General features: G+C 41.3%; 1 protein-coding gene across 5 annotated transcripts in view; it reads left to right on the top strand.

The window, feature by feature from the left end:
* DZANK1 (double zinc ribbon and ankyrin repeat domains 1) overlaps positions 1–12552 on the top strand; it is a 78523-nt gene that overhangs the window by 51839 nt on the left and 14132 nt on the right. For all 5 annotated transcript variants that reach the window (XR_013961519.1, XM_080686168.1, XM_080686165.1 and 2 more), the window contains 7 exons: positions 1072–1194; positions 2015–2179; positions 3447–3651; positions 5444–5547; positions 8406–8480; positions 10241–10337; positions 11077–11177. Coding sequence is in view for 4 of the 5 variants with exons in the window: in XM_080686168.1 (XP_080542294.1) it covers positions 1072–1194; positions 2015–2179; positions 3447–3651; positions 5444–5547; positions 8406–8480; positions 10241–10337; positions 11077–11177 (870 nt within the window). In the remaining variant the exon portion in view is untranslated. The remainder of the gene's footprint in view (positions 1–1071; positions 1195–2014; positions 2180–3446; positions 3652–5443; positions 5548–8405; positions 8481–10240; positions 10338–11076; positions 11178–12552) is intronic.

Genomic DNA, 12552 nt, shown 5'->3' with positions numbered 1-12552 from the left:
AAGTGTTCTTACATATTTAATCTTCATTAATCATCGGGGATCCTCCTGTAGACCTGTGAGAAAGCTGTTGTATTGAAAAGGATTTGTGGAGTCATGGGTAAAAGTCAGGGCCTGGGTTCAAATCTTAGGTCTTACCCTATCTGTGCTTCAGTTTCCCTTTCCGTAAAACAGAGATGATTATGGCATCCACCTCACAGGTCTGTTATGCGAATTGATATGAGGGTATAGGGGCAGTGCGCAGAACAGTGCCTGCACATAGTAGGTAACTATATAGCAATGATGAATAATATCATCCTTAGTTGTTTGATGAGAACATCTTTTTTTTAAATATATCTTACTGATTTTTTACAGAGAGGAAGGGAGAGGGATAGAGAGTTAGAAACATTGATGGGAGAGAAACATCGATCAGCTGCCTCCTGAACATCCCGTACTGGGGATGTGCCTGCAACCAAGGTACATGCCCTTAACTGGAATCGAACCTGGGACCCTTCAGTCCACAGGCCGATGCTCTATCCGCTGAGCCAAACCGGTCAGGGCGAGAAAATCTTTTACTAGGCAATATAAATACGTAATAGGAGCAAAGATTCTAATATAGGTCTACCTATCAAAGTCTCAGAAATTCTTATGAAACAATTCTATCTCCCTTCCCAAAGTAATTCTTTACATGTGTCAGGAGTGGAAAATAAATTCATATTTCCAGATGGAAACCTGAACCCCTAATGATAGAAGATAAACTTCAATGGTGACACCTTAGGTAGCTCAGCTGTCCTTAACACTCTTTCTTCGTTAATGTTGGTATAGTAAATCAACAATAGGCTTGCTACCTCTGGTATTAAATATACTAAAGAATATTCAGTTGTGTAAGGCAGCAGTTTCGTCAACTTTCTGTGAAGGAATGCATGTTCTTTGTACAAATTTATTAATTGGTGACGCTTATGATAGTTTTCCTTTTTTGGGTGGAAATACCTTATTTCCAGGTCTTGTGTTGATTTGGGGCTTTTTTCTTTTCTGTGGGCGGGGGATTGGAGAATATAGTATTAATCTGCCGGTCAATGCCGTTGTGTTCACTAGTCCATGTGCAGTGGAGATAAAGCTGGTCCTGGGCCCACTCTGAAAGGGGAGACCATTTCCTGCTCCAAATGCGGTCGCCAGAACCGCCCAGGTGCTTTCTTCTGTGACTGGTGTGGAGCCACGGTAGGTATTTTAACACTGAGCTTCTTGGTGCAGAGCCTCTCACCCCAACCCTAGGAAGAGCCAGGCTCCCCGTCTTCCACAACCTTACTGAAATAACATCTTGGGATTTGGATCCTAACACCTAAGAATCTGGAGACAAGGATAATTAATTCTCTTAAATTGAAAATGGTCTCTCATTGCTTTTTTAATTTGTATTTCTTTGAGGTTTAACTTTTTCACTCATTTGTTGACTGTTGATATTTTTTCTTTTATGAATTGTCTGCTTACCTTTTTAATAAAACACTCAAAGTTATTTATCTGAGTGTTTCATGTAAATAATACAAAAGATTTAGTGAAGGGTTAGTCTTTCTTCTCATCCCAGTCCCACAGCTCCTCTCCCTAGAAGCAATCATTGTTACATAGTTTGTGAGCTGTTCTTTCAGCCATTCAATGCATTAATAAGTAAACTAGTGGTAGTTTAGATATATTGCACCTAGCAATATATCTAGTTAGTAACCTCCTCATTCTTTTCAGCAGTTTTATAATATTTCACTATCTGTTATGTACCATGATATAGTTAGGCCATACTCTCTTGCTGGACATTTAGATTGTTTCCAGTTGTTTTCTCTAAAATCACAATCCCTCAGGGAATGGTCTTGAATACACTTCTTTGTGTACTTGTCCATCCATGGGATAAAATACACATTTATTCTGAAAGGTAGAATTGCAGGGATGGAGGGTATGGGCATGTATTATTGTGATACTGGTGTGGAAATAATTTATATGGGAAAAGTATGACGCTAATATATATGAAATTATAAAAATATTTTCTGTCCTCTAGCCTGTTGTTGCTACCTGCTTCTCTGTTTGCCTCAAATGTGGGGCCAACAATCACCCATCTGCCCGATTCTGTGGCTCCTGTGGTATTTACCTGAAGTCCTTGGCAAAACTTAGCGTGGACAACAGCCGGGCTCTAGCTGCTGGAGAACCAGGCCCTTTTGCTGAGGTGAGGCCTCCACTGTAAGAACTGGTGCCTGGGAAGAGGTTGTAAGTGAATTTGTGTACTCTACTTTATGAATCAACCCAGGGAAAGAGAGCCAAAACACTTAGACCTTTCACATGGATTTTTCAACTAGGTGTGGCAATAAAATTCATTAATTTGGGTTTTAAACACTCGAGTGATTTCTTCAGAAATCAAATATATATCATTTATTTACCATAGATTGAAGTCTAATTGCATTTGCAAGGCAATAGATACAATATCTTTTAGGAGAAGTGGATTTAAAATACGTATATGAGATAGAAAGTACTTCTCTTGAATGTCTTATGTAGCACATCAAGAACTTTCCCCAAGGCTCTTTAATATTTTAGAAACTTAGATCAGACATATAAAATTGCTTTTTTCATTTATAAAAACTGGACATGGTTTGAGGAAAATTTCACAAGGTTATTTTCAGAAGGACTTAAACACTCACCAGCTTTGTGTTAGCCTTTCATGAATTTCTCTATCAGCTATATGAGTACTTCAGGTTTCTTCGTATCTCTTCATTAGAAGAATTGATAATTATTAGAGCAAGTGCACATACACTTAGTAACTTTGTGTTCATTTTTAGGAAATTCATAGCCTTCTTAATCCAACTTGGGTTATACATTCTGGGACTGCCAATAGTCTATCTACATGGCACCTTTGTGCAAATGTGTTCTTTCCTGAAGACACTTGAGTGCCATCTGTTGGAAATTGATTATAATATACTAATTTTGTTAGACATTTTCTATCCACCAGAAAAATTATCCTAATAAATATGCAAATATATCATGTCCACTATGTGAATAGTACCCCTTTAGATGCAGTGCACAACCTAGATAACCTTACATGTTGGTTCTCTTATGTCCTCAGGTCCCAGACGCAGGGGACTATTTCACAGGAAATATTGGTGCCCAGAGGTTGGGTGTGGATGGATAGTAAAGTCTGTGCTTCAATGAAGTGTAGGGCTGGGAAGATAGATATCTTCCAGACCTCAGGCAGGACAGGGAACATCAGTTAATTTGCTGAATTTGAGACAGTAAGTGGCTAAGGGGATGGGGCTAGGAGTTGTTGGGAAAACAGAAGAAAGGAAGATGAGGCAAGGGTTGAAAACTCTCTTTTAGGTTAAAATACTGTTGTTGTTGTTTTTTGAGATACTTTTACTTCTGATTACAATTGTTTTCCGTGGGTAATATGAAGGATTAATTAAATTATATTATAATATTTTATGTTTCTGCCTCACTTGTAGTCCCGATCTGCCTGGCAGTCCCTAAATGTTCCTTTACCCAAACCTGATGGGACTAAGAAGAATGTGGGTACACAGACCACTGGCCTCTTCTACCCATCTGGCAACCTACTAGCAAAAAAGGAACTGGAAATGGCTTCTCATCAGCAGAGGCAGGAGAAAATGAGTGACCATAAGCCTCTCCTTACAGCCGTCAGCCCAGGAAGAGGTGAGGATAAAAATATGCTTTCTTGTCAGGAGGGAACTCACTCTTTCTTTGAAAGAAAATCTCAATTTTTCTTCCTTTAGATTTATTTTTATATATAAGAAATAAGTTCCTTTATTTTACTTTTTTAAAGTAATTTTCATTTGAATTAAACTGCTCTTCCTTTAACATTTAGTATTGTGATGTCTTGACTCACAGTCCCCTCATCTAGTCCATAAATTAAATAGCACACATGGACTTCTATTATGGCAGAAATGTTAACCTGTGTCGTTATTGCTGTTTGCTATTATCTCTTTATGTTATTGTGGTAACATTGACATAACAATTCACCCTTTTAACCATTTTAAAGTGTACAATTCAGCAAGCTTTAGTACATTAGCAATATTATACAACCTTCACCACTCTACGTCCAGAACTGTTTATCACGCCAAAGTAAACCCTATTCTCTTTAAGCAGTCACTTCCCACATCTCCTCTCCCAAGTGCTTGGCAACTATGAATCTACTTTCTATGCTTATGGATTTACCTGTTCTGGACATTTTATATAAATGGAAGCATATATGGTCTTTTGTGACTGGCTTCTTTCACCTAGTATAATGTTTTCAAGGTTCATCCATATTTTGGCATGTTTTAGCTTTTCATTCTTTTTTATAGCTGAATAATAATCTATTATAAGGATTTATGACATTTTGTAGATTCATTTATCAGTTGGTGGACATTTGAGTTTTGTTCACCTTTTGGTTATTATGAATAATACTGCTGTGAACATTTATGTATAAGTTTTTCTGTGGACATGTTTTCATTTCTCTTGGGTATATATACATAGGAGTGCAATTGCTGGGCCAAGTGATAACATTATGTTTAACATTTCCATACTACTTTCCAAAGTGGCTGCACTATTTTACATTCTGCCCAGCACTGTATGAGGGTTCTGATTTCTCACATTTTTGCCAACACTTACTATATTTTCATTGTCGCTATCCTCGTAGGTGTGATGTGGTCCCTCATTGTGCTTTTAATTAATATTTCCCTGATGACTAATGATATTGTCTTTTCATGTGCTTCTTGGCCATTATATTTTTTCTCTGGAGAAATGTCTATTCAGATCCTTTTTCCATTTTTAAATTTGGTTGCTTGACTTTTGTAATTGAGATGTTCAAGAGTTCTACATATTGATGGGGATATATACATTTGCCAAAGCTCAAATTGTAAATTTATATACAGGTTATGTAAACATATATGTTAATACTTATATGTTAATACTCATCCAGGATATGTTTTTAGAGAAAGAAAAAGGGAGGGAGAGAGAGAGAGAAACATTGATCGCTTGTCCCCTGTACGAACCCCAAGTGGGGATTAAACCCGCAACCTAGATATGTGCCCTCACTAGAAATCAAACCCGCAACCCTTTGGTGTATAGAATGAAGCTCCAACCAACTGAGCCACCTGGCCAGGGCTCATATTGTACATTTTAAATAGGTGCATTTTACTAATATTATATCTCAATATGGTTACTTTAAACATAATTTTAGAAGAATAAATAAAAAGGACCCAATGCGCACAAATCAAAATATGTTCTTTTGAGATTCTAGAATATTCTATAATTAATCGTGTGTAAAAAGAATCTGGGAACAAAAATGGAGCTTATAGTACATAGCTGAGGTTCAAGTAAGTAAAAACCATCACAAAGTTTGGCAAAGGAAAACAACCTTTCTGAGAATACATGATCCACATCAGCATTTTCTTTCTTAGCCTCAGAAGAATTAACCATGTGGATGGGTTTCTCTTTTCTTTAGGATACTGGAGAAAACAGTTGGATCACATCTCTGCTCACCTCAGGGCTTATACTCAGAACAACTCTGAATTCCGGGCCTTGATTGCCGAACCCAGGATGGGAAAGGTGAGTGGACTTTGAATGGAACCTCCACTTCATAGTGTCCCATGGGATCAGGCTTAAGTACCCTCCGCCAACTTCACCTGAAATTGTACTTTACTTGGCTCCTTTCCCTTTCCTGTCCTGCTTTCTACATTTCCTTACTATCCTCCCCTGCAGGCACTGCCTTTATAAATCACCTGCACATGAGTCTTGTTCTAGGGTCTGCTCCTGGGCATCTGACCTAAGACAGTAAATTGTGAGCATCCACATGCTGTGGAAATCCTGATGGTCGGAGCTAAATGACCCAGAATAGTTTAATCCAGCCAAATTGTCTTCTTAAACTCTACACTATATTATCAATAGTAATTATGAGATTTCACTATATAACAATATATGTATCATGTTTATCATCTCTAGTCCTCAAAACAAACCTGCAAGGTAGGATTATTAGCACTGTGGCAGTTTTTTAAAACATGACCACAGATTCTTCTACAGTCTTCCCTTTAGAAGATGGAATCTATATCTCCTCACCTTGAGTCTGGTGGGCTTGTGACTGTTGGGCAAGAGTCTGTAAGAAATGATGCTATGGGAGTCCCAAGTTGTGGTCATGTAGGCACGTGGCTTCCTCTGGCTTGGCATGCTCATCTCAAAACTCCTTGGAGCCCAGCCCTCCTGCTGTGAGAAACCCAAGCCCAAGGCGTGGCCACATTAGGTGCACCCGTCTGCAGCTCCAGATGAATTCAATCCTAGAGTCATCCCAGCTCAGGACCCAGGCAATGAATGATGAGACTTTAGGTCAGTGGTTCTCAACCTTTCTAATGCCGCGACCCTTTAATACAGTTCCTCGTGTTGTGGTGACCCCAACCATAAAATTATTTTCGTTGCTACTTCATAACTGTAATTTTGCTACTGTTAATGAATCGTAATGTAAATATCTGTGTTTTCCGATGGTCTTGAGAACCGCTAGCAGGGTCGCCTAAGACCATCGGAAAACACAGATATTTACATTACGATTCATTAACAGTAGCAAAATTACAGTTATGAAGTAGCAACGAAAATAATTTTATGGTTGGGGTCACCACAACACGAGGAACTGTATTAAAGGGTCGCGGCATTAGAAAGGTTGAGAACCACTGCTTTAGGTCATTCCAATTCCCAAACATGAAGCCACCTCTAGCCATGTGAGTCTTTGCAGCTGAGACCTCAGATTTATGGAACAAAAACAAGCCATTGCTGCTGGGCCCCATTGGAATCCATGAACATATAAAAATGGGAGTTGTTTTATGTGACTGAGTCTGGGATTTTTTACACTGCAGTAGATAATCAGAACAAACCTTACCTGACACCCAGGAACACTGGCTCAGAGAGGTTTGGTGACTTCTCTAGAACCACACTGCTAAGTCTCGGGGGGATTCAGGCTTTGAAGCAGGTCTGTCAGACCCCAAACAGCATGGCCTTTATCTGCTGTTGTAAAGAGACACCTTGTAAGAAGACCTGTTCCTCTGTCATGAGACTACAGGAACCTTTGAAAATCAGCCTGTCTGCTTCTCTGCCACTAAAAGGCCAACATTGAAACTATTTCATGGTCAAGTATTGCTCAATTTCCTTTGATCATCTATTTTGATGGTTTATTAGTTTTTTTGGCCTAATCCAGGGGTATGCAAACTATGGCCTGTGGGACAATTCTAGCCTGCCATCCAATTTTATAAATAAAGTTTTATCAGATTGCAGCTATACTCATTCATTTACTTTTTTTCTGTAGCTGCTTTTTTGTTACATTGGCAATGCTGAGTATTCATGACAGAAACTCTATGGCCCACAAAACCTAAAACATTTACTATATGATCCTTAAAGCATTTGCTGATCTCTGGTTTGATCTAAATCCCCCCCACTGCTTACAGAGAAAGCTGCTCAACTATAATACACTAGAGGCCCGGTGCATTGGGGAGGGGAGGGGTCCCTCAGCCTGGCCTGTGCCCTCTCGCAGTCCGGGACTCGTCAGAGAATGTCCCCAGGGGGATCAGGCCTAAGCCAGCAGGCGGACATCCCTCTTACAGTCAGGGCTCTCACAGTCCAGGACCACTTGCTCCTTACCGCCTGCCTGCCGTGAGCCCGGCTTCTGGCTGAGTGGCGCTCCCCCTGTGGGAGCGCACTGACCACTGGGGGGCAGCTCCTTCGTTGAGCGTCTGCCCCTAGTGGTCAGCGTGTGTCATAGCGACTGGTCATTCCGCCATTTGGTTGATTTGCATATTATGCTTTTAGTATATAGGATTACCTTTGATTGCCAAGACCTGGCCACCAGGACACCTTTTCCAAGGTGGTGGCACCCAGCCATAGGGCTTGATTAAACTTAAAGCATGTCTCTTGTATAAATTTGGATTTTGCTTTCTTATCCATTCTGGTAGTCTCTGCTCTTTTTTTAAATGTATTTTTATTGATTTCAGAGAAGAAGGGAGAGGGAGAGAGAGATAGAAACATCAATGATGAGAGAGAATCACCGATCGGCTGCCTCCCACACACCCCTCGTGAGGACCAAGCCTGCAACCCGGGCATGTGCCCTTGACTAGAATCGAACCCAGGACCCTTCATTCCACAGGCTGACACTCTATCCACTGAGCCAAACCAGCCAGGGCAGTCTCTGCTCTTTAATTGGAGTATTTATTTAGTTCATTTATAATTAATGAAATTATAAATATGGCTAGATTTGTTTCTGCCATTTTGCTGTTCTGTTTTTGTTCTGTTTATCTTTTTTTGCCTTATTTTGTGTTAATTAAATATTTGATTAAATTTACAGTTTAACATCTCAGAATTTCTTCGCTGTAGCTCAGGGCACTGATTTCCATACCCACAGTTGTGACTCCTCTCTCATACTTTTTTAAAAGCTTCTTTCTGCTACTGTCCACGAAGATGGCTATGAAGTTAGCATCAGGCTGAATTATGTTCAAGTCTCAAACAAGGTGAGTGAAACCTTCAGAAGTTTTTATTGGGGAATTGACTGAACTAGTAAATTGTGGCTTATGATTTATTGAAATGTTTCTGTGTAATTCATAGAAAGGAAAAGTTTCAAATATTATGGAACTTGAATCTAGGCCAACACTTTCATGGAATTAGGTAAATAACTGAGCTAAGCCTGAGAGAAGCATTCGGGCACATAGTGATACAGTGAGAACAGGAATTGTCACCCACCTGATTGGGCCTGTGATTTTCAGGCTTATTTCTATTCACTGACATCTGATGGCAGGTCTGTGATACAACTGCTTTGGGAAAAGACTGACAAAACTGTTTGCTGATATGTACTATGACCTGTTTGCCTGTAAAAAAGAAACCAACTGCTGTGGCCATGTCTCCTTTGATCTGCCCTTTATATGGTGACTGGGGCATTGCCGTGGAGCCTGTAAGTGTGTAACAAATATTGATTGATATTGGCAGCTTTAGTGTCATTGGACAAAAAGTCAAAATATACAAAAGAAGAATCAGTGGATTGAGAAGATGGATAAATAAGGCAAGGAAAAGGAGAGGAACTACTATTTATTAGGTCCTGGCCATCCTCAGCAGGGTATTAACAATGTCATTAAAATTAAGATAGATTCATGGGCCCTGCCTACCTCAAAGGGAGGCTGGGCATATCCAAGGGGATAATGCATATGAAAGCGCTTTGAAAGCAAGTAAAGCACTAAATGCCATGTTTCTGGTGTGGCCAGAGCAGAGCTTAGGTCAGGGAGGTATTTCAGGAGGAGGGGAGTGAAGGACTTGGGACAAGGCAGGGGAAGGAGCTAAATTAGCAAGTGGTCGCAAGTAATGTCTGGCTTTACCTGGATCCATGAGGAGCTCTGGATTGTGAATGACACCACACAGTTGTCCCCAATTGAGGCAGGGAGGCGAGGGGCATAATTTCTACGGTAAGGCAGCACCCAACTACTGATGGCAGTTGGCCGGAGAAGGGAGTCAGCTGTGAGCTGTTAGTAACCAACACAGCAGCTGACCAGTTAGGGGGAACTGGGTGGGCACCAATAGCATCTACAACATGCTATCTATCAAGAAGGGGAGTAAATATACCCAGGTTCACTGTCTTTTTCTTAGCCTGCACTTTGTGTTCAGAAAGTAGCCGGTGGTTTCCTATAGCAGGAACCGGCAGCCACGTGAGGGTAGGGTGGATACAGGATTTCAAGTCTGGCCTATGCATTATCTATCCTCATTTTATAAACACCTGTTTCACATCATTTTACTTTCACAACATCTCTTTGAGGTAGGTCATAATATTTCCACTTTGTGGGTGAGGGAACTGAAAGGCTCAGAGAAGTTAAGCAACTTGCTTCTTCCAAGATTCCTAATCTAGTAAGTGACAGAAACAGGATTTAAATTCTACAGCCTAAGCCTCCCCATCATGCCACCTAATTCCAAGACACAGAAGCGTTTTAAGCACATGGAAGGTGGGCTGGCAGGAAGGGCAGCCACATGGAAGGTGGGCTGGCAGGAATTTGTTGGGAGGCTGTTGTGATAATCCCGGTGTGAGGCTGTAATGACCGAGAGGAGGGGCCAGAATGAGGACCTGTTTAAGAGGCTGAATGAACAGAACATCCTGGGTGTGAGGGAGTTGTAGGAAGGATGTCCAAGTGTGGACAGAGTTGTCATTAACAGAAAAAGGAGCAGGTTGGCAGGGAGGTGTTAGGACATAGCAGCCTCATCATCATGGTGCTTGCATGTTTTTATTGGCCAGAACTTTTACCTGAGTAAGGCGATGAATTTCAGCGACCACTTTCTGAGCACTGTCACCGAGGGTGGTCATGGGATATTTGGCAGCAGATATAGCTTGGGTAAGTTGTGCCCTTCCATTGATTTTATTTTATTATTTTTTTTGTAAGTACATTACTATTAACATTAGTATGATAGATACTATTTATTTATTTATTTATTTATTTGTAAATATATTTGATTTCAGAGAGGAAGGGAGAGGGAGAGAGATAGAAACATCAATGATGAGAGAGGATCATTAATTGCCTGCCTCCTGCACGCCCCCTACTGGTGATTGAGCCCACAACCCAGGCATGTGCCCTTGACCAGAATCAAACCAGGGCCCCTTCAGTCTGCAGGCCAACACTCTATCCACTGAGCCAAACCAGCTAGGCTCCTTCCATTGATTTTAAAGCCATTGACTAGGAACACAGACTTGGCAAGAGTGGCAGAATTGCTTAAAATTTGCCAGTACAACCATATGTCTTACTTTCATGTGCCAGCCATTTTATTTATCTGGCTTCCCTGAAGGCAGGGGTGAGACTTTTGAAGTCTTTCACAGGCTTGGGGAGATATACAGGGGTGGAGTGCTCTTTGGGGCCTAAAAACTGTAGTCATTTCTATTCCCCTCCTCCCCCCATCCTCTCTGGTCCTGGACTGAGATGAATGGCTACCAGAATCCTTCCTACCAGATTTATTCAAACAGAAATTTTAACAAAATTTATTTTATCCTCTTGAGGGGCATGGCACTAGACTCTAGTTCTGTACCTGTGGGGAGAGGCCGGGGGCATCATTTTGGTCTGCAACTCTTTGTCGTTCCAGTGAGTGACTACTGCCACAGCACCTCAGATACCACTGAAAAAATCAAGAGGACAAAGACTTTCAAGACCAGAACATTTCAAGAAAGGAAGGAGCAGCTTACAGTATGTGTATCCCTTGGTCCTTAACAGATGTCTTCTTTGGCCTGTCTACTTAATGTTTTATTTTGAGATTTTTTTGTTCAATGGAAGAATTTTTTTTTTCATTTTTTGTTCCTTTTTTTCATGACAGTTTGTATTGATTTTTTGGAATCCTTTAAAATATCTCAAGATTATTAATTAGAATTATTTAAAAATTCTCATCAGTGTCCTGAATCACCTCTTCTTCCTCTGGTGTCAGTTCTGTGTGCCCATCTTTCTCGTTCTTGTTTTTGGTTTGTCGCAAATGTGATGATCCTTGGTTGCCTGGTCACATTAACAAATGAAGAGCTAGTTTGATTCTCACAAGCACCTGGCATGGGTGCCCAGCATGGGTGGGTCTGGAGTCTCTGTGTGGGTGGATGGGTATGCGTGGGGCAGGCTTCCCTGGAGGGTTGTGGGCAGGGGCAGGAGAAAGTACAAGACGGCCTTTCCTCTGGTGGTGAGGGTGGTGCTGCAAAGTACTCCGATGTGAGCTGTCTTCCAGACCCTTCCTTATGTCTGTCATAGAGGTTGGGGTTCTGCCCTTCTTGGGCCCCAGTGCTCCCAGGAGGTGCCTGTGAGGCAAATCATGAACTCTCTGGCAAGTAGTTATCAGGGTTTAAGCAGAGAACAAAAACCCCTGTCCTTGCATTGAAGAGGAGGACACCAGCCATCTCAGCTATTTACAATAAAGCCCTCTAATGACACACACATGATGCGGCCAAGCACCCAGCTTCTACCCTCCTTGTTGATTAACTTTGAGCATCCGCAGGGCTCCCTGAAGAAAGCACACTCACCCTGGTTTTCACCCGGGTTTTTTCTTTGGTTAGATTTCCTTGTCAGTCAGATCCCATCAGCTTTCAATCTCTGGATTCCTCACCATTTCTGATCCACTGATGGCATCCTTTCAGAGTTTCCACAGCTGGTAGAGTTTAAATAATTTTAGCGGGAGCTTTGCAGAAAGAGACAGTGGGTGTCCTTGCTCTGTCCACCACCTCACCTTGTAGTCAGTCCTCTGGCTACAGCAGAGAACAGAGGTACTTGGCAACAAGCCCAGAGCCTGGGTCTCCAGCTGGCAATAGGGATGGACGCAGTGTCAGTCCGGCCCTCCAGCTTTCAGTTAAGCCAGGCCCTCAGGGTCCTCAGGATGCACATACCCGCCGCCTAGCTTGCATTGTGATTTCTCTGTAAGCAGGGACTCTGCTCTTCATCTTGTGTCAAACACTAATAAATGTGGGAAGAATACCTGAGAATTGTTGTAAACTTAATTGCTTATGATTCCTTGTACTCTACCTTCTCCCAGTTTGAAATATTGTCAGTAAGTATAAGAGAAGTATAGAATTCCATAAACTTCATAACA

This window comes from Plecotus auritus (assembly GCF_963455305.1).
Source record: "Plecotus auritus genome assembly, chromosome: 8".
In the NCBI taxonomy this organism is placed as follows: Eukaryota; Metazoa; Chordata; class Mammalia; order Chiroptera; family Vespertilionidae; genus Plecotus; species Plecotus auritus.
The sequence above is the reverse complement of the archived record's forward strand: the minus strand, read 5'-3'. Positions and strand labels throughout refer to the sequence as shown.